The sequence below is a fragment of the Stegostoma tigrinum genome, chromosome 37 (assembly GCF_030684315.1).
Source record: "Stegostoma tigrinum isolate sSteTig4 chromosome 37, sSteTig4.hap1, whole genome shotgun sequence".
NCBI classification, from domain to species: Eukaryota; Metazoa; Chordata; class Chondrichthyes; order Orectolobiformes; family Stegostomatidae; genus Stegostoma; species Stegostoma tigrinum.
The window spans coordinates 18,755,343-18,778,790 of NC_081390.1; the positions used below are offsets into that span (position 1 = coordinate 18,755,343).

At 40.9% G+C, this 23,448-nt stretch overlaps 1 protein-coding gene across 1 annotated transcript in view; it reads left to right on the top strand.

Moving 5' to 3' along the window:
• zcchc24 (zinc finger, CCHC domain containing 24) overlaps nucleotides 1–23,022 on the top strand; it is a 222,239-nt gene extending 199,217 nt beyond the window's left edge. Inside the window, exon 4 of the mRNA XM_048563547.2 lies at nucleotides 17,108–23,022. Within this exon, the coding sequence (XP_048419504.1) occupies nucleotides 17,108–17,221 (114 nt within the window). The 3' untranslated portion in view covers nucleotides 17,222–23,022. The remainder of the gene's footprint in view (nucleotides 1–17,107) is intronic.
• The last annotated feature ends 426 nt before the right edge of the window (nucleotides 23,023–23,448 follow it).

A 23,448-nucleotide genomic window follows, 5' to 3' on the forward strand; every position in this document is an offset into this window, starting at 1 on the left:
CAGCTTTTGTGCTCCTGAGATTCTGCTTGACCTGCTGTGTTCATCCAGCTCCACACTTTGTTATCTTGGATTCTCCAGCATCTGCAGTTCCCATCATCTCTGATACAATTATGAAGGCTTTCATTTGGATCTTCTTCTATAGTATTCAGTTTTCCAGAGTAAAGAGTTCCAACCTTGTTGAATATTTATTTCATTTTAAATCTTAAAAAGAATTTCCACCATTACTGTTAATACTAAGGTCAGGTAACAGCTGTCAACATGAAAGATGACATTAATGAACACATAACTACTAAAATCAATACCTATTTCACATCAACTCAGAAGGTCTGGCAGCATCTGTGAAGAAAAAAATCAGAGTTAAAGTTTTGGGTCTGATGACCCTTCCTCAGGAACTGCTCTAAGGAACGGTCACCGGACCTGAAATGTTAACTCTTATCTTTTCTGTACAGATGCTGCCAGACTTGCTGAGCTTTTCCAGCAACTTCTGTTTTGGTTCCTGATTTATAGCATCTGCAGTTCTTTTGGTTTTTTCCTATTTCGTGTCTTTGAACGCACAACTAAACTTTCAGCCACAGGCTGATCCCAGCCTTATCTTCTCCATGTCTACTTGTGCCATTACATTCCCTCATCTTCTAACAAATGAACCCTTTGGTTTATAAAGACCAGATACACTAAATGCCACTGAAATCACAGAAGTGGCTAGAGAAACTCAACAGATCTGGCAGCATCTGTGAAAGCAGAGTCAACATTTCAAGCTCAGTGACTCTTCCTCAGAACTGCAGAACTGTTTAATGGTCCCCTTAGCCTGAGATCAAATTTCTTTTCTCCCAAAAAGATAGCTAAAAAGAAACCTATGATGTTTCTTCCAAAATTCTTAAGTTGAAGTAATATTACTGAGTTACTCAAATAAATTAAAAGTTGGCAAAATGATGTGGAAATAAAACTGTACAATCAATCCACTTCATTATGTTCACTTCGTGCTCTGACATTTGTCAGCTGAAGGGAATTTGCAATAAGACATTAAACATGAATAAGTTGGCAACATTGCTTGTGGAACAAAAAATTTTACCAGACTCAAATCTGTGTCTCTTTTGATATGCTAAGTGCTCCTGGCACCAGAGAGGTGTCTAATTTCACTGCGTCTGGTTAACACTGACTTTATAAACGCCATCCAATGTTCACCACTCCCAGCTTTCAGCCTCTGCCTGCATTTACCACGGTGACTATAATTCACAAGAGCTTCAGTAGCTGTGAAGTACATTAGGAAGTTCTGACAGAGCATGGACCAATGAAATGACCTGGTTGCTGCTTTCATGAGCCCCGAAGCTTTATCATCGACTCAACCAAATCCAATTGATCTTGTCAGAACAGTTTGGAAAAACCACAACCTAACCTTCTAAATACTCAGAAATATACTGAATATTCATCCAACCTCAACTAACTTATAGAAACAGCAATTGGGACATTTATAGGTCCCTATATGAATTCATTTCAACTACCTTTTTCTGCATTCTGGAAATGCTCACTCTCCTATGAACTCGAACATAATTTTTCATTTATCTAGAGGCATACAGCACAGAAATGGACCTTCAGCCGCCTTGCCTGTTGGAATTGAATACATCCACTCTGAATTGCCTTTATTGAATTTCACTTATTCAATTTTATGTAAAGAAAATCCTTTTGTTTTCAAGTTGCACCGGTTTCTTTGTTTACTGGTTCACCTTCATCTTAAAGGAGCAATATCTTGTGAAGTCATAGAGTTGTACAGCACAGAAACAGACCCTAAGGACCAACTTGTCCATGCTAATAGATACCCTAAATTAACCTAGCCCCATTAACCATCTTTTGGCCCAAATCCACCTAAACCTTTCCTATTCATGTACCCATCCAGATACCTTTTAAATGTTGTAATTGTACCAGAATCCACTTTCTCCTCTGGCAGCTCATTCCAGACATGCTCCACCCTCTGCATGAAAAAGTTGCCCCTGCATCCCTTTTACATTGTTCCTCAATCTCCTTAAACCCGCACTCTCTAATTTTGGAATTTCCATTCTTGGGGAAAAGACCTTGCCTATGCACCCCATTCATATGCTCTAACATCTGAAACTCCATACCATGGCTATTGACCACAAAGGATGTGATAGAACGTATCCTGACCAAGGGTCTCTTTTCTTTTCTCGGAGATGGGTTATGATGATGATCTCTTATTTAGTCTATTTCTATTCTTGTTTGATTATTCTGCCACTGAGGAAAGACCAGATGCACCACTTTAAAAACACACACATGCCTGTGCCAGACAACAGCAAGGTGTGATACCTAAATTTATCATTTTGAACATGGACTTTCAGTTTCCTGCAGGCAACTGATTACATCTTGTTCAGTACTGCATTAGCCAAAATAAGCTACCCGTTTCAATTTCAATGTAATCTATTGTAAAGAAGCTTATTTGAACAGTTAGATTGCTAAACCATCAAAATTAGCCATTCCCCTCATTTCACCCTATACTTTGTGTATTAATTTAGACTCACCATAAGCTGGAATTAATGTTATTAATAACTTAAAACGGTCAGGACTCAGATACGTACAGGACTGCTGCTGCAGTTTGATTTAATAATGTACTGTATCAATGCCAAGTATTATTTCCCAATATTTAAGCAAACTGCAGGCCTCAGCTTTCTCAGAAGAGGCAGGCTGGACCCTGATGCATTCCCATTTTTCAAATCAAATGGCTTTCTTTTCGTGAAACTTGGATCTGGTCCAGGGAGAGGCCACAACCCCCAGGGCCTAACTAAGGGAATTGGCCCTGCCAATTAAGGGAGATTTATTTCAATTGCAGTCCCTCTGGGTAATTGTTCAGCCAAGCAGCCAAAAAAGCCCTTTCTGTCTTTTTGGTTTGAATAAACAGCCTTCTGGGATTCAGAGGGCAAATTGAACCACCCCCCCCCCCCCCCCCCCCCCTCCACTGTGCCAGTTAAGTGAAAATGTGTGCAGGAGTTCTGGTTCAAACAAAGGAAGACAAGACTTTGTTTTAAAATCTTAAGTGCAGTTCACTGTTCAATATTCACAGTGCATAACATGCCCCTTGACTTTCAAAACAACCTTAAATTAGCAACAAAGAATCTTAGATTGGCTTCTCTACCTGCCATCTGTGATTCTATTCCTCCCATTCCCATAAATGAACAGAAAACTTTGTCTATGCAAACATTTCTCCACTGCATGGATTTGCAGCAATGAATTTATGCAGCTGTAGAAGAACAAATTATTAGGGCAACTGTTATTTCTGACCTACTTCCAGAAAATCTGACAGACCTTTCCAAAGCTCTTATGCACACATTCCGAAGAAACAAAAAAGCCACCCAAAGCCTTGAATCAAGTCGCTCTTTCTGTTTTGTGTTAGTTTTCGTGGTGGATGTACTGTACACATGTTCACAGGCCTGTTGTGCATTTTCTTGTGATGGATCACCTTTAACATTTAATGTTGTCTCTTGAGTTCTGCTTCTACATTCTGGCTTTGCATCTGGGAGAGGTTGGTGAACAATAAGAAATGCACCAGTATGTGGATCTCAATTCAGAGAGGTGCGTTTCCAACTTCGCATTCCTGGCAAGAAACCTGGACCTCCAGGAGCACTAATTAGAAATTCAGGCATGATGACTGTTTTCCAGAGTAATTATGATGCATTCCAAATGGAGCCTTTACGAGATCACACAGTCATAAAATTGCCACTCAGATCACCATGTTGTCACAGTCAACACATGACCTACTAGTGGTGGTCAGAAGCCAATTAACTTCCATTAAAGGTTTTAGTATTGCTGGCAGACCCCTGTGGGTTTAATCAATGGACACATGGAGTTTAGTTTTGAGTTGCTTCATTGTGGCTCTGCTCTGGAGCTTTTTATGGAAATTCAACCCTTTCTCCCACTGTTTTGCAATTATGTAGCACCTAACAGTCACACTCAGCTGCTCCAGTATTTTGTGTGGGGTGCACAATTCCTATCCACAAATCTTAGTCTTCATGATTATGGGTCACACCTTTATTCTAACATTTACTACCCACTGAAAATCATGCCATATTTCGCATTCTAAGTTACTACGTCAATGTCATAATGAATTGCAGGCTCTGAATACCTGGTGGGACTGTGGAAAACATTTCTAAAGTTCCTTTCCCAAACTTGTTGCCATCTTGTGGTCAGTCCAGTTTCCTTTACACATTAGCAAAGCATTAGTCTCACTGGTTGAGAAAATCAGATGGGAAAGTGGTGTTGAGGAAGTAGGATATTAGTCAACAGGCTTGAGATGTTGTATGTCCTGGCTTCAGAGGCTACTGCTTATGCAAGCCCCACTTGACCAAGTTTTTGTGATGAGTGGAATGCTCAGGTCAACTATTGTTAAAGTTTGTTAATGTTAACAGAGGCAATGCTGGGCATTAATTGTCCATGACCACATGTAAGTAGGAGATAGCAGGTATGTTGGACTAGAGCTGAGAGACTGAGTAAGTTAAGAAACAGGTTCCTCAAAGAAATGTTTGGTTTCTACCTCACCAGCTGCCTTGGAATCTACTGACAAGGAATCATAAGTTGCCAGCAAGCACTTCCAAGGATTTGATGTATTGCTATTTTCTTTCAAATGTTTGATATATTGGTTTCCCAGTGAACCTACAGACTTTGTTCAAGCAAAGGGCATGTTACCTCATCAGGTGACAACATCACAGTTTCTAAAAGAATGTACAGTCAGGGGCTCTGTCAACCACACTGAAGTAATTCCTCCATTGAGAAAGGATGAAATCTCAGAAATATTGTTATAGCCATTGCAACAACAGTTCAGACACAACAGAGACAGAGAGAATAAGGGGCAGTTTTGCCTGGACTTGGCAAAACTGATTAGATGAAATGTAATAAATCATCCAAGCAAGAGTACATTGTCTCTCATTCCTACACAGTTGAACTAAAGATGTCTGCAGCAATAGTCCACAAACGGAGATCCTTCCCAGGTGGCAGCAATCAGGAAATCAAGATGTTAAAGATACTTGAATGTCATCCTGATCACTTTCAACAAGGAGCGAGCCATCAGCCTGCTTGATGAAAAGTCATACCTTAGAGTTTAGGGGCCTTTTAACTCACCAAATATTAGGCAAAATATATTTGTACCAACAAACATCTTGGTCCTGATTGCTTGAGTGCCCAGGTTAGTAGTGTGCCTGAATTGGTAGGGTGTTCTGGGTGGTAGGGTGCCATGTGCTGCTCCCTTGCCTCATTTATTGAATGGATCATGCCAATAACTTACATGAGCGAAAAGCAAGCCTCTTGCCTGCCCTCTCTCAGGAAGCAACGTTGCTGAGTTCATAGTCTAACAGGGGATCAAACCACTGAGAGCGCACTGTCCACTGCCACTTATGAGAACTTGTTTGCCATTCAAGTTAATTGACTATTCGCTATGGAGCGAAGACATCGGCTGTATGTGCCTACAATATAATTCTTTGAGAAGTGATGGAGAAGGAGCAGGACAGGAGGATAACAAACTTTCCTGCCCCCTCCCCACCGTGTTATCTAGCTAAACCTCGTTCAAATATTGTTGGATAGTGTCCAAACCCCTCCAAAAGCTGGGAAGCGGATTCAACAAAATCGAGACTGCTGGAAAGAAATGTCTGTGCAACTCAACATGGCTCAGCAGCCAGTCACTATGGTTACAGCACCATGTTGTGGCTTAAACAAAAGCTGCAGTTTGAGAAGGGAGTGACGTTCTCTCTTTTTTTTAAATGATTTCAAATTTCAGCCTTTCACAGAGAAGCTCAGTTCTCAGTCAACTTTGCAAAACCATGTATTATGCTGTGAAGAGGTTCAGCTGGCAGTGACATTGTCTCAGCAAAAGGAGGGGCACATGGGGGATGAGGGGGAGCCACACAGGTTATTTTATCAAGTAGATTCTGGGTAATGTTCCAGCAACCTTTGCACAGAGACTTCCAGAATCTCATTACGATTTTTCATACTGAGGTTTCAGCATTTTATAAAATCTTGGTGCGGAGCCATGACATCTTATTTTATTTTACAAAAGCTGATAAAAGTTTTCCTTACACTCCGCAAGGGCTTCAGTTAATTGTCTATCAAGGTGGGCTGCTTTCTATCTGCGAGCCTGCACAGTGGGCGCTGGCAGGCTTTTCAACCACTGCGGCATCACAACCCCATGTGAACTCTATGTAGAGCAATTCCAGCAAAAGTCTCAGGTTCATGCCCACAGTAGGAACTGGAAGGCCTTTCCCCAAACTCAGTCACATCCCAAAAGTGGTTGGATAGATATTGAATTGTTGTTTTTGAAGCGCGGCCATTTCCAAAGCAGAGGCACCCAATTCTGCACCGCAAGCTCCCGCAAGCAGCAACATGATAAGACTGCATAATCTGTGTTGATTAGAGTGATGTTGGTGGAGGAGTCAGTAATGACCAAGACAGCAAGGAGAATGTGCCTGCTTTGCTTCGAGATAGTGCTTTACCAGCCTTCTGAGAGGGCCGGGAAGTCCTCGGCCAAATATCTCAGCTAAAGAGTGGCATTTCCAACAGTGCAGCACTGCCTCAGTATTGCACTGGAATGTCAGCCTAGACTTGCTGTTAAAGATCAGGAGTTAGACTTGAACCCATCATCACCTGAAACAACTGCCCACTGAGCCACCGTTGATGCTCCTTAGTGCTCAGTGATTGAACTTACAGACTCAGTTGTCTCTAGAACATAGCACATAGAACATAGAACATAGAAAAGTACAGCACAGTACAGGCCCTTCGGCCTACAATGTTGTGCCGTGGAATAATCCTAATCCAAAAATAAAATAACCTAACCTACATTCCCCTCAATTCACTGCTGCCCATGTGCATGTCCAGCAGTCGCTTAAATGTCACTAATGACTCCGCTTCCACGACTACCACTGGTAAACTATTCCATGCGCTCACAACTCTCTGGGTGAAGAACCTCCCTCTGACGTCTCCTCTATACCTTCCTCCTAACACCTTAAAACTATGACCCCTCGTGGCAGTCAATCCTGCCCTGGGGAAAAGTCTCTGGCTATCGACTCTATCCATGCCTCTCATTTCCTTGTACACCTCAATCAGGTCACCTCTCTTCCTCCTTCTCTCCAGAGAGAAAAGTCCAAGCTCAGTCAACCTCTCCTCGTAAAACAAGCCCTCCAGTCCAGGCAGCATCCTGGTAAACCTCCTTTGCACCCTCTCCAAAGTCTCTATGGCTGTCAGAGCCATACAGCATGGAAACAGATTCTTTAGCCCAACCAGTCCATGCTGACCATAATCCCAAACTGAACTAGTCCCACCCACCTGTGCTTGGCCCTACCCATCCAACCACTTCTTATTCCTGCACTTAACTAAATATCTTTTAAATGTTGTAGCTATACCTGCATCCACCACTTCTGCTGGAAGTTCACTCCACACACGAACTGTTCTCTGTGTAAAAAAAAAATTGCCCCTTGCATATTTCTAAATCTTTCTCCTTTCACCTTAAAAATATGGCCCCTAGTCTTGAAATCCCCCACCTTAGAGAAAAGATACCTGTCATTCACCTTATCTATACCTCTACGATTTAAAAAGCTTCTGTAAGGTCACCCCTCAACCTCCTACGCTCCAGAGAACAGAAAGTCCCAGCCTCCTGCTATAACTCAAATCTTCCATTCGCGGCAACATCCTAGTAAGTCTTTTCTGACCCCTCTCCAGTTGATCATATCCAAAGTATACACTGGTCCACGTTCTAAATCATGAAATTTCAGATGTTGTGGCACTCCCTTGAAACAAGTGACTGACTGGTCCATAGTCCATGGCAAAATATTTCTGATTTCTGCTACAGCAAACAAAATTTGATATTTACGCCACCAACTGATAGGAAGCTTATATTTGTCAGCGGTAATTACTCACCTCCAAACATGAGCTGCAAGTATACATGTTTCACTCAGGCTTAAAAAAAGCTCATTGAGAAGCTGCTGGATATCAGCAAGTGCGTAATAATGCTGAATAACACATGTATTGAAGATACAAAAAGAAAAGTTGCTGGAAATACTCAGCAGCATTTGTGAAAGTTAACGATTAAAGATAATGAAAGTTAATGTTTCAGGTTAATGGTCCTTCATCAGAAGAGGGTTCTAGTTCGGAAGAGGGTCTACAAGGGATAAATAAAGTTGTGATAGGAACAAATAATTTCAGTGGGACTGGGGCAAGCTGAAACAATAGGTTAACTAGAGCTGTCTTATTTATGGAGTTTTGGAAGGAGGTGGAAGTGGGCTGTTTGGGGTCGTGGGTCTTTGAGATCAGAGACTGTGGAGGGAAGATTATTATAGAATCGTAATGTGGAAGCAGGACATTTGGCCCATTGACTCCACATCAACCCTCTGAAAAGCATTGCACCTAGACCCAAGCCCTCTACCACTTATTGTATCTCCACAACTCTACATTACACCGTGGCTAATCCACTTAGGCTGCACATCCCTGAACACTATGGGCAATTTAGCATGGTCAATCCACCTGAACTGCACATGTTTGGACTGCGGGGCGAAACTTAAGCACCTGAAGGAAACCCACTGATTCTATGAAGATGTTCAGAGCGTATGAGTCAGTCACAGTCCAGAACACAAAAATATATGATGAAGTTTGATAGCCACAGACCAGGGAGAGGTAGGAGAAAGGGTTGGACAGTTGTTATTTGGCCTGAGCTAGAGTAAGGGGTCAGTACCCTAGGCAACGACAGCAACCCTCTCGTCAGCATCTTTGATGTTGGGCAGGAACTCAAAAGAACAGAATGTGGCGCATTCAGAGGTGACAGGTTAGTGTGAGAGAGAGGATCCAAGAAGCTGAGAGAGCTGATGTCACACCAGCAGTTCTGTGCATTAATTAAAGAGATTTTTTTGGGGGGTAAGACAGAATTCAATGAATTGAATGTGGAATGCAAGTGTGATACTGATGTTCCTAGTTTTCTCATATTTAGTATGTAGAGTCACATTAAATTCATTTGGAAATAGCAGTGGGATCATCTGTGATTATGATGTCTCAGTAATGTCAGACACTGCGTTAAGCTATTCGGGTGTTAATTATGTACAAGCCAGTGGATTATATTCAGCACCTGTGATTAAATAAAATGAACAAGGAACTGAGTAAGGAATCGCCAGTCAGATGAAAATAGCTCATTTCCTCTCATACATTTGACTCAGCGTCTAAGAGACAGCGTGCGTCTAAACGACACCAACAGACCTGGGATTACCCTTGACCCTGATGTTAGTCCAATTTGTTAAGGGGATATAGGTTTTAGGACACTGAGAAAGTAGATTCCTAGGTTTGAAATGGATCATGCAAGGTTGGATTGGCATTATGTTAAATTTGGTACAATCCAGTCTACTTTGGGACTTACATTCAAGGTACCGTTCCAGTTAAAATAGTCAGTGGTAAATAGGTTCCACTGATTCTCACTATAGTCAAGTTGCCTTGATTTATGTTACTTCTGAGAAGTTGAAAGTTTATCCCTTTTCTACACTCACATGACAGTAACTGGCAGTGTTGTGATGTGGTGGGAGTGTTTCATCTTTTCTTTGCTTCCTGACAGTTTTTCTCTCCAAGATAACAAAGTGTGAAGCTGGATGAACACAGCAGGCCAAGCAGCATCTCAGGAGCACAAAAGCTGACGTTTCGGGCCTAGACCCTTCATTGTCCTGAAGGAATTACCTTCTGTTTGGGCCAACACTCCAACTGTACAGTTTACCCTCTGGTAGCTCGCTGCTGTTGAGTTTATTTTTCAAGTGTGAGCTAAGTTCAATAGGGTGAGAATGCCCCCACCAAGATGGCCCTGTCTAACCTGCCTTGAGTGCCCCTACTTCTCCCTAACTAGCTCAGTACAGATGAGGCTATTGGATCAACGATCTTTCTGATGTATAGTTTCAGCTACTGCTTGTTGAGTTAGTGGAAATAATGAGCCTTGCTATTTTGTATGATGCAATTGACAATAACACTGACAAATACCAAATTTCCCAGTTGCAAACTTGCAACAAAGTGCTTCTTAATGAGAACCAGGCTCATAGATTATGAAATGTACAATGTATTATTGCCCTGATGAGGCTATTGTCTCTTTAAGGTAAAAATTCCTGTCAAGTAAACTCTGTGTGAGGTCAGTCAGAGCTTAATTGCTGTTTGGTAAGCATGGTTGATGGGCCAATTCTGATGGATCTAAGTACATTTCCACACAACAGCATCAAGATGAAATGTTCACCGCTATACTGTGTTAAAATTTGTTAACCTGCCTAATTAGCTCCCCCAGGAGCTACAATGGGTATTTGTCCACTTTTAGTTCCAAAAGTAAGAAAGTTCTTCGTTTTGGTGTCTAATTATTCCATAGAGGTTTCCATTACTTTTCCAAGAAATCCATTCCAAATAACAAAGTGTGGAGCTGGATGAACACAGCAGGGCTAGCAGTATCTTAGGAGCACAAAAGCTGATGTTACAGACTTAGACCCTTTCCATATGTTCACATTGTGTGTACAAAAACATACATAACACCCTGATATCAATTCCAGGTTTACCTTTGGTTCATTTGAATTTATGCTCCCTTTACCCTACTCTTATGATTTATCTTAAAGCAACAATACGTGTGTCATCATTATGTGATCCATGAGGACTATACCACTCACAAAACACAATGTTTCACTGTACTTAAGTACATGTGACCACAATAATTCAAATCAAATCAAATCGGATCACATTGTTACTGGGCACCCTGAATTTTTGATGGAGCTAAAAGGAAAAGGTGAAAAATGCGAGGAAATTAAATTTCTGAACTGGTGAAACCAACATTTTAAATTTCTTTGCAAGTTATTCATTTTGCCTTAACATTGTTAACAGGAATTGGGTTCTTGTGGTGTAATAGTAGTGTCACTACCTCTGAGCCAGGTGACCTGGATTCAAGACCCACCTGCTCCAGAGGTGTGTGATAACACAGGACAATTAATAACATCTTAACATTGTTTTGCATCTGGAACAAAATGAGATATTGGAATGTGGCATCTACAGCGTAACAGATAAGTGTTGGATGCAGTTTATAGTTGATTAAGATGTCTTGGGGGAGGCAATGGCCTAGAGGCATTATTGCTCCTCTGTTCAGATAATGTTCTGGGAAGCCGAGTTTTCATCCTGCCATGGTAGATGGTCGAATTTGAATTTAAAAAAAAATCTGTAATATCTGGAATCTGTCCTTGACTTCCCATGTAGGCGTGACGGTCAAGAAGGCTCAACAATGCCTGTTCTTCCTCAAGTGGCTCAGGAAATTTTACATGACCGCAAGGACCGTCACCAACGTTTACAAATACACCATATTCTATTCTATTCGTGTGCATAACAGACTGGTGTGGCAACTGCTCTGCCCAGAGCTGTAAGAAACTACAGAAAGTTACATGCACAGCCCAGACCATCACGGAATCCAATTTCCCAACTGTGGACTCGATAAGCACTTCTTGTTGATGTAGAAAGGCTGCCACCAACATCAAAGACCCCTCCCACCCCATCAATGCTCTCCTACAACCTCTTCCATCAGGCAGAAGATAAAGAAGCGTGAACACATGCACGAGCAGGTTCAAGAACAGTTCCTTCCCTGCCGTTATTAGACTGATGAATGGGCTCTCTGACTTCAAATAATGTTGATCTTGCTTCATGCACTTTCTGGACAGTCTAACCTATATGCCTCACTCTGTCTAAGCACCCCATGATCTTTACGTCCTTGCTCACTACCGATCTGCCTGTACTGCTTGCAAACAAAGCTTTTCACTGTACTTAAAGCACACATGGCTACAATAAAACAAATCAGAATTAAGAGTCTAATGATGTCCGTGAATCCATTGTCAATTGTCAGGAAAAACCCATCTGGTTCACTGATGTCCTTTGGGGAAGGAAACTGCCATCCTTACCTGGTCTGGCCTACATGTGACTCCAGACCCACAGCAATGTGGTAGACTCTTGACAATTAGGGATGGGCAATAAATGCTTCCCTGGCCAGCAATGCCCCCATTCCGTGAATGAATAAAACAAGAAAAGAGCGAGATGCAGTTACATAACATTATGCTGCATAACTTATTTCAACAGCCCATATAACATCCTGCATGTTGCTTAGCCAGGGCACCATTCTGTTTACGCCATTTGAGTGCAACACGAAATAAAAATCAACACTAGGCAGATGCAAGTATCCACAAACTTGAAGAGAAAATCATCTGTTGTTCTGGAAAACACTAAAACATCTGTTCTTCTGCACAAAACGAAATCTTATTCTGGGAATACTGTTGCACTGAACAGCAACAGATGATTCATCTCAGGCCTTTACCACACATCTGTTGTAGTTGGAAGTTTGAGTTGTTCCATGAAAGTTGTGGTTGAATTTCTTACTACCATCGTGGAGAGAAAAACTAGTTGTGTTTTTAAACAGTTGCTGTCCCAATGTAGATAAGTTTCCAAAAACTATATATTTTTCCTGCTGGAGCTAGTTTTAAAGGAGATCATGGACCATAAGATGTAGATGAAGAAGGCTATTTGACACACTGAGCCTGGTTCAGTGAGATTGTGGTTGATCTGACAATCCTGAATTACACTTTCCTGCCTTTCCCCCATCCCCTTGCTTACCTTATTGACTAAAAATATCTCAGCGTTAAATTTCTTTTTTTAAAATTCACTCATGGGACGTGGGTGTTGCAGGCTGCCCTAGCATTAATTGACCATCCCTAGTTGCCCTTGAGAAGTTGGTGGTGAGGCATCTTCTTGAACAATTGCAACCCACATGCTAATAGACTGATGGTGCTGAGGTTAGTTGGCTCGCTGAGCTGGTTTCTTGTTTTGCAGATGTTTCGTTACCATGCTCAGTGGAGCCTCCAATGAAGTGTCAGTGTGTTTTCCCATCTGGATTTTAAACTCTGGAGTCTGTTGAGCTGGATTGCCTCACTTCCGGTTTTCCTTTATAGTGGAGTGTATATGGATTCGAGTTGTATGTGTTTATTAATAGCATGCTTCATGGAGTGCCAGGCTTCCACACATCAGGACATTGCTGCATGCCCCAACGTACTCATCACACTACCCTACATCAGGAACACATCGAAATTCACCACAAGATTCCTATGACCGATGGGCATCAGAGTGGCACAGAAGCCCGTGTCACCTCTATGACAACCACTCACCCGAACTAAAGAACCACTCCCCACCATGGACAGGACCAATGTCAAGTATAAGATCCCCTGCAGAGACTGTGAGAAACACTACATTGGAGAAACAGGAAGGAAACTAACAACAGGAGTACATGAACACCAACTGGCTACAAAAAGGCACCACCAATACTCACTCATCTCAATCCACATGGACATTTTGACTGGGACAACACCAAAATCCTGGGACAAGCTGGGCAGAGACAGGCACGAGAATTCCTAGAAGCCTGGCACTCTATGAAGCATGCTATTAATAAACACATTGAACTCGACCCCGTATACATTTCACTACGAAGGAAACCCGGAAATGAGGTAATCCATCTCGATGGACTCCAGAGTTTAAAATCCAGGTGGGAAAACACACTGATTCTTCATTGGAGGCTGCACTGAGGATGTTACCCAGCACAGTAACGAATTGTCTGTGAAACAAAAAACCAGCTTGGTGAGCCAACTAACCTCAACACCCACAACCCAAGTTACAAATCTACTCCAAAACCTTAGAGACTGACATTGCCACTGGGGAAGACATTCCAGGATTTTGACCTAGGGGCAGGAAAGGAACAGTGATATATTTGGAAATATACATAATGACATAGCTGCTCCAGCTCTCTGGAGTAAAGAGTCCCACAAATTCACTAACTTCTAGGAACAGCAACCCTTCCTCACCATAAACTGAGCACCTCCTCACTCTGAGAATCTGCCCTCTGATTCTGGACTCTGCCCTGCCAGTCCCCTAAGAATCTTATAGGCTTCAATAAGGTCGCATTTCATTCTTCTAAACTCCAATGAATACAATATTGATCTTGATATATCTAGAATCATAGAATCCCTACAGTGTGGCAGCAGCTCATTTGGCCCATTGAGTCCACACAAACCATTCAGAGAGCATCCTTCCCAGACTAACCATCCTACGCTATCCCTGTACCAACCATCCTACCCTATCCCTATATCCCCACATTTCCTGTGGTTAACCCACCTAGCCTACACGTCCCTGGACACTATAGACAACTTAGCGTGGCCAATCCACCTAATCTTTGGACCGTGGGAGGAAACCTATGCAGACACAGGGAGAATGTGCAGACTCGACACAGACAGCCACCCCAGGCTAGATTCAAACCTGGGTCCCTGATTCTTTGAGACGGCAGTGCTAACCACTGAGCCATCATGCCACCCTGCTAAGAGAAGCTAAACAAACAGCAGCTTCATAACAAGATAAAACTTAATCTCTGCGCATGGAGCTCAACGGTAGGGAATGTTAAATTGACAGAATGGGCGTTTTGCTTGCTCTTCCTCATTTACATTGGTGTGAGCAATCTAGCTTGTGGTTGAGACTTAGTCTGTATTGAGAATATTGCCCCACGAAGCATTATTCAGCAGTAGTGTGGTTAATTACTAGACTTTCTTTAATGATATCACAGCTTACTGGGGTAGCCTGCCAGAAATCAAATCCACTATTGCCAGAGGTATCAGTAAAGTTACAGATTGTAACAAGGTATGCAAAGTTCCTGAAATCTTTTCTAAATCCAGGTTAATAGAAACTGTGAACCAGGTTACTGTACGTAACATTATTGCTCATAATCAGACTGTAATCACAGGTAAAGGGTTATAAACCATTAACATAGAACACCACCATTTGGTATCCTGTGGTGCAGTGCTAGGGCCAGTATCTCTGGGTTAGAAGGCCCAGTGCCACCTGCTCCAGGTGTGCTTCAGAATCTATTTGAGCAGGTTAATTAAACAAATATCTATGACACTTGGAATCTATGTTACTTGGAATTTTATTCATTTCATAAAGTTCCCTTTATACATGAGTACACACACACTCTCACTCTCATACGGTCACACACACACACACACACACACACACACACACACACACACACGTATTAACAGGAAATAAACAAAGGGAGGGAGAGAAATGGTTCACCAAGTCTCTTGTTTGCAAGATCTGTTGAGTTGGTTCTTGCTGATGAGGTTTCTTCCCAGGCTTCCTTGTTTGAATGCTTCCACTTTTAGAAGGTTTCTGATACATCAGTTGAAAGTCACAGTTTACAGCAATTGCTGTAATGTCACATCTCATTCTGTTAAACTAGTTTCTTCAGATCTGCATTGGTTTACCACAGAGAATGGAGAGAGAACTCCTGACTAGTTAGAGATCTAATGATTTCCCTCAGCATCTTGTTCTCAACCCCAAGCTGTTCAGTTACCTAGTTGTTGATGGGATAAAGGCCTTGGTCATTGATAACTGGTCACTAGTCCATAGACCAATCAACGTCTTGTTGCCAACCAAAGCTGCATTTGTACATTATCCCTCTGTTGCTTTTTGCCTGCAAACTAAACATCAGTTACAGCTTGTTCAATTAATTAATGCTTGCCATGAAGGACAAATGACTTGCATTTCAAAACATGCAGCAACCCTTGCAGGACAGTGGTTTAAAACAGTTCATTCCCATTTATATCCACAACTTTAACAAGTCAAACATTAAAAACCATAGTCTTCTCAATGGGAAACTGCAGCGATTGGAACCAGGTGGATCTTGATAACTTTTCTTGATCAGCAGTGTCCCAAGTTAACAATCAGGAAAGCTTTGGCCAACCAATATAACCAGATTAGAATGCCCTTGGTTGAGGGCTGATGCCGAGCTGGCTGGATACAGCTGGTGGTACTTTTTCTTTCACTTTTTGAAAACTGATTTCCAGGTTGGCCGAGTCGCAGCCAGTGTTACTGCTGGATTTTACAGCTAGTGTATTGTTATTTTTGGAATCACAACAAAGATGACTTGGTAGCAAGTCTTGCTACTTGCACCACAGCTTTAAGCATTTGTGCTTTTCTTTTGCGTGTGTTTTCACCTTTTTGTGTCTGGACTGAGCCTTAGCAAGTGGACTGTGTTTCTTTGAGTGGACCAGGCCTCCAATAGGTGGGCCATATCCTTGAGTGTAGGCCTGGCCTCTGGGAGCCTGCTGTGTTTCTGTAAGTGGACAAGGCCTCAAGCGTGGACGGAGTATCTGTATGCATGCCGCAAGGTATGTGCTTGCTGCTGTCAGGCGTAGATTCATTCTTTGTGTTTTTGGTTGTTTTGTATGTATTGTGTTGTGTACATCCCTGGGTCTAGCAGACCTTACTGAGAGCCAGAAAATGAGTAGGTTGCCCCAAAAACTGTTGTCCTGAAAAGGTATAGGGATGAGCTATTGTAGAAGTGGTCAGAAGGTGAGTAGGGATGGGCTAGGACCTGGAAAGTGTGGGAGTGGGCCGAGAATTGAAAGGTGCTGAGGGCAGTCTGGCTTAGAGGTAGTCGGAAGGCAAGCAAGGGTGGGCTGATTGCTGGTTTGCCAGGCGTGTCAGTGTTGTGTGAATTACTATTTTTTATTGTTTATCTTGTATGTGCTTCTGTCTAAAGTTTTCTTTTATGGTGAATTACAGTGGGATTTGGGGTTTGGTTACTGTTCCCATTTCCCTGTGAATTGTTGTTTGCTTTGTTGACTGTAGCCTTGATTTGTTTTGCATTTTTGTACAGTTTAATGAAAAAAGTATAACCAGGAAAGAAATGGCAGCCAGGAGATTAGAATCTCCTTGGTTGACGACTGACTCTGAGCTGGTTGGTACTGTGCTCTAGTGAATAAAAGGTGACTTGGTGATGGGGACACTGGTCACTGTGCCGTTATTTCTGAAACAAAATTTTAGAGTTAAGAAAAAACTGCTACTGGCACTAGAAGAAATCTAAATTTTAAATTTAAAAAAGTACTGTATCTTAAACGCTAATGTTCTTTATAGGAGGGCACAATAGAAATGTTTTCACACAAATAAAGAAAAAAGTGACTTGATGACACATTGTTGTAATTGCCACTTCTTTAGTTTTACCTAATTTCTTTATAATTTGTGTGTTAATCTTCCAATTCTCTTCCAGAGACCCTTGGAGAAGCCTGATGGCCTGGATGTGTCAGATCAGAGCAAAGAACATCCTCAACATCTGTGCGAGAAGTGCAAAGTTCTGGGCTATTATTGTCGTCGGGTGCAGTGAGTGGCTCACCAGACCTTGCAGCCACCAGCATTGTCACCCCCTCCATCCCCGAATCCTCCTCCTCCATCCCCCACAAACCTATCAGCTTCCCTCTCCCAACACTGCTCAGATCACACGTCCAGTCGAAAGATGAATTTATCAAAATCTTGCTCATGACAGAAAAGAATTAAGGGGCCTTAAATTGGTAGAATGTGACTCTTTCCTCTGTATGTGCATATTTTCGGGTTGTATTTATAGTATTAACTACCAGAAACAGTATTACCAACAGCAGTTTAATGTGGCACCTCACATGGGGTGTCTTACCTACTGTTTGTTTACAGAGTAAATCTTGTACCTTGTACCAAGAGCCAGTACAAGGGGGAGAACATAATGAGCTGAATAGCTGATATTTTAAACCAAGCCTCTTCTGTGCCATTACTAACCTATAAGCTGATATTACAAGTCCACTTGCTGTGAATTGTCACATGGATTGAGAGCTTTGATCCCCTAGCTCTTTGTGTCAAAAAAAAGCTGGCAAGCATCAGTATTAGAGTAGTAACAAAAATATGGTTGTTGGTAAGTGATTACAATGAAGACTGACAAATATGTGTCTGATATTGTAGAGATACAAGAGTAGGTTGAAAAGGGAAAGAGGCATGGTTAACTCTTGGGGTACTGAATAATATTTTTGAACAGTACACAGCACATTATCACAACTAGACATACCTCCCTAGACATCCACATCAAATAGCTGCAGTGACAAAATGTAATACTGTGATTTGCTGCAAGGACTTTTCAATCCTTAATCACTGAACACTAAGCGCCTTCAGAATTTAACTTATCTTTGGAGTTCAAAATTTTAAATGTTACTTGTCTGCCACTTCAAAATTAAACTTTTATTGTTTTTTACTTTTTGAGTGTGCCTCCTTCCCCCCATGAAGCAAATGCATATTTCAGCTAAGCTGGTATCTGGTTTTGCTCTTTTTCTTCGCCGTTCTGGGACTGCCTGCTAAATGGTTCAAGACTGCCTTACTGATTAAATATTCCACGTGTGGAAATGCTTAGTATTTATTCAAGTACCTCTCCCCAAACACCACTGAAATGCAGGGAAAAGGCAAGGGGAAGAAGAGAACACAGATCTCATGTTGTCCATTAACCTACTATGCACTGCCTCTTCTGTAGGGCTCTCTATCGTGATGACGGCAGAAGGGCAACTTTGCACCCTTAATCCTCATCCCCACCCTACCTCACACCCCACTACTCCTTTTGCAGAGTAGCAAGAGTGGTACTGCTGAAAAAGCATGTTTTCAAGAAAAAAAATTATTCAATGCAGACATCATAGGAGGGGCCAGCATTTAGTGCCCATCCCTAATTGCCCAGAGGGCAGTTAAGAGTTGACAATATTGTTGTTGGTCTGGTGTCACACGTAGGCCAGATCAGGTAAGGAGGGCAGTCTCCCTCGCGTAGCAATATTGTGGTAACATCTGACTGCAACTTCAGAGATTGAGACCCTCGGACCATCTTGAACCTTAACATTGATGTTGTGAAGAAATGTAAATCAACATTAAAGCCATCATTTCCTGCTGTCCCCCAATTTATTATGTATTTTCAGATCTGCAGTTCACATTTTCTATTCTTGTGTGTAGAATACTGCACCACATTCTTTTAAAAAGGAGCGATTTATTTTTGAGAAAAAGCCAATCGGTGTTAAGCAATCAGCAATGAATTTCACTGAAGAAAGCAGACAATTCCACTCTGTGTCAATGCCAAGATTTCGTTATAGCACTTTGCTTTCAGGACAGAACCGATTTTAAGTTGGGTTTTACGGTCAGTGGGTAAGCAAATAATGCTTGATTTGCATCACTCTTCCCCACAGATGTTTGGTAGAGTTTTCTATCTGAGTTTGCCAGATAAAAATCCAGATCAGCACAAAACCCTCTGCAGGGGATCAGGGACCTGGGAGAGCAGAGTGAGCAGCAGTGTATCTGCTTTAGCAATCAGGTAGAATATGAAGTCAGAACTTGAACCTTGCAATGGTCAGTGGAAAAGTAATTCAATATCTTATGTGTGGAAAGAGCAATAGAAAGGAAATAAAAGATGGAATGACAAAGGGGACAGAAACAACAAAAAAACATTTATTAGGTTATTAAATGTTTACAAACTCATGGACCATAGATTCTGTACTTCCATAACTAAAAAGCATTTCTTAGATTTTTAAAATTTTGCAGACCCCAGAAATGACTGAACACTAAAGGAATGACGGTCAATACTTGTCAACATTAATTTTCAGTGCTAGGGAGGTTTTTGAGAATAAATAAGACTTAGCAAGCATTTGAACAATTAATTACACTCGAACAGATAATCCTAACTTTATGCACCATATTTCATGCATATCTAACATGCTAGAGCAGCATTGTCATATTTGCTATATGTTTAATGGCAAATTTATCAGCTAGATACTAGTGTAGCATAGCTTCTAAAGGAGCAGGGCGGCTCAAACAAACCTTCAGGTAAAGCTGTCTCCCCCCGGAAACTGTTGTCCAATTCATTCTTTAATAATAGTGAACAATAATAGGTTCACCATTGCTGTTGCTGTGAAAGCCACGCTCTTTCTGTTTTACATCGATTAATGTTCCTGCATTTCCATTAAACTACTGTGAGCAGTTCACTATACTACGTGGTGTGTTCATGTTGAAAAGGTTTGCAGGGGAAATAGACTCCAATTTTATAAACGAATCAGACCTGACCTGCTTTTCCTCTTTTTAATTAAATGATTTTTAAAGTTTGAACTCCTCTGATAAGTTCGAATTGTCACTTGCCTTTCTAATGCAAAGTGCCATTTTTTTTCAGTGTGCCATGTACTGTGATCTCTTGACAAACTGATATGATGGCTTGCTGAGAGGAATAGTTGCCTTAAAACTTCTTGCAAGCCATCAAAATAGTAGAAGACAAAATGTGGAACTGCTGGTGACATAAAATAACACTAGGAATTCACTGTAGGTCAGCCAACATCTGTAAAGGGAAAAAACAAAGTTAAACATTTTAATCTCTTCATTGCCGATTTTCTGACTTCTTCTCACTTTTGTTAAAAAGCCTGGTATTTTTTAGACTTGTGAAGTGCAAAGCATCTTCACTGCAGCTCACTGGCCTAATGGGCATTTCAAGCATTTATTTTTTCCCTACATTATGCAATCTCTTCGATAAAACAAACGGACTTTATTGGCTGATGTTTGGGTTTCTCAGCTATAAGGAGTTACAAGTGTAAATTATTGTCATGTCACTGTGTGATACCCAGATAGTTTGGCATTTGTAAATTGGAATTGAGGGTTAAAACGGTTCTGATGTATGATACTTGGACATGTCTGCAAACAAAAAGACAGTGGTGATGTGGGTCCAAAGGACAGGATAGTGCTTTAGAAAAGTTAACACATTGTCGATTTGTATTTTTACTGTTGCTAATCAAACTAAAGATTAATTATTTTGATACACATGTACACACAGGCAAACATGCCCCACCCCCAAGTCATGAACTAACACTGTCCTCATGCAAAAGTCCAAAGACCACCGCCCCCCCCAACTTTGCCTCTCCCCCTACCTCCCTTAAATTGTGGGGAGGGGTCAGTCAGACTGAGTTATAGAATAATGTAGAGTACAAGTTCCAGCACAGTCCTGAGACCTAGTGCTTGGTCAGCCTTTATAATAAACTACTTCGCTATTTGTAGGGAAATTGCATTGACAGATGCTGGCACTGATCAGTGACCCACAGGAACAAATTGCTACCTGATTTTCAGGCACTTTATTTATAGTCGCAACTGCGAGACAGACTGCACATGTTGACGGGTGCTTGTGGCAGAGAGAGGGGAGGAATGAGGTTCGAGCATCCAGCTCCCTGCACCTGTGCTGGTGACAAAATATTAACTCAGTACCTAAAAGGTTAACTAATAAATACGTGCCAGAAACTGACGACAAAGGTATACGCTAAGTATGTGAGTATGAAAATGAGGTTTTTAAGGGACAATCAAGAAAAAGAACAGTGTGGAGTTTTTAGCTATATTGGATATATTTGCCCATATATGATGTATTCTGGATTCTGCTTGCAGATGTATTTATCTTAAGTATTACTGACAATATAGTCCTTTTGTTTGGATTTTTATACTGTGTGTGTATTTTGGAAACCTTCTAGATGTTAAAAATTTTAATGTTAACAAATATTTCTTATGAAGCCAAGTTCCAATCTATCCAAGTTCCTGTTTATCTTTGCAGTAACCTTTTTGTATATATTCAAGGGGCATGAATTTTAGCATCCTATTGTTTTGAGTTTTTTCTTGAAATAATGTGGACTTTTTTAAAAAAAAATTTTTCAAAAGACCTTTTCTACTAGATTACTAACACAACTGAGAGTTTTCTTGAATATTTTACAAACCAAGGTTATAGCCAGAAGAAAATATTATTTATCAGAGAAAATTCTCTTTTTCTACAAGTCATTGTCTGTATAAAATGTGCAACCGGAATAATCCAACTAGGAAGGTAAATAATAATGTTTAAAACAGATGAATATTGTATGAAAGTTGGTACATAATTCTTGGGGAAGAAAAAGTAAACCCTTTTCAATTCTTGAAGCCATATATAAAATTGGGATGAAAATATTATCAGTATTAATTAACCTGCATTTATTCCAATGTTTAAACTAATTCTAGTTTTATTCTATTAATGCATTACGGTTTATATATGTGTATTTTGGAAAATAACTGCCATCTAAGCTAGCAGTGTTAGATTATTCAAAATAACAAGTAACGATTGTACATCTGTTACCAGGAAGACAAGAATTACTGTTATGTAGAAGAATGTGCATATTGATGTTCAGAAAACATGACCATTTATTTGTTTGTTATTATATAGGCAGAGACAAATTGGTGTCTCGTCAGCAAAACACTTTGTGCTACCATAAGATATGAAACACTTTTTTTTGTTGTGAAAGGAAGACTCAAAAAAGAAGTAATTTTAAATATTTAATTGGTAGATGAAAATCCACCACTGAGCAACTATGAAACTGTGAGTTAGCCTTGTATGCCTGGTCGACTGATGTATGCAAGAACCCTGTGCCATCAAACTGACAAGAAGCAGACGGTTGAATGGTCTTTCTGTTCAATTGCTCAGCGCCAGCTTATTTGAAGGACCGACAGGCTCAAATGAGAGAAAGCACACAGACAGGCAATGATACCGTTTGAACACATGGTAGCCTAGACTATGCATGTACATTGCTAGGGCAGATATATGAGAGCATTTAAAGTCTTGTATTTTTATCATAGCCTTACTGCAAGAGTTTAGAAGTTTATGAATGCTGAAGGAGTTTGCAGAAAAAAAAAGTACTTGAACTTAACTTGCTGAAGGATTCCTTAGGAAAAAAACCTCTTCACTACACTTTCTTATAGTTGTATTACACTGACTAATACTGTATCAAGCATTTGTCTGCTGCTTAAAGTTGTAGTCTCAAATGAAGAATAAGGTATATATATTTTGAACTTTCTGTAGACTGTTTGTAACCGGCATGCCTTTCTCTGTTCTACTTGATGGGATTGTTTACTTATTATTTCTAGATAACAGTGTTAAGTCCTTTTTGTACAGCTGTAATGTGTGGGCAGACTCAGAGTAACTGGGTAATGGAATAAAAGTCCTGTATATGAAGTGTTATGAACAGCCAGTTCAATGCAGACAGATGTTACCCTTTCTTATTAATGTCCATTACAATGGCATTCCGTCACGTGCCTTATTTTATGCTGGTTAGTATATGCCTGCTTATAGAACTTTTAATAGTATTTTATTTGTGCATTAAAACAATGCAAAAATACAAGCTTTCTTGGAGGTTTGTGTTTGATTTTCCTGCACCTCATTCATGCCAGAATAACACTGGGCCTGTTCGAGTAAAGGTAAAATCTCCACATTCGACCAGACCATAGGGCTGTTCTCTCATTCGAGGCATCAATTCTGCTCTCCCTACTGTAGGAAATATCTTGTTAAAATTGAAGGGGTTCAAAAAAGATTTACAAGAATGCTGCCATTTTTGGAGCTTTTGAGCTACAGGGAGAGGCTGAATAGGCTATTTTCCCTGGAGTGTTGGTGGCTGAGAAGTGACCTTATATATAAAATCATGAGGTGTGTGGATAGTGTGAACAGCCAAGGTCTTTTTCCCAGGTTAGGTGAGTCCAAAACGAGAGGCTATAGATTTAAGGTGCGAGGAGAAAGATTTA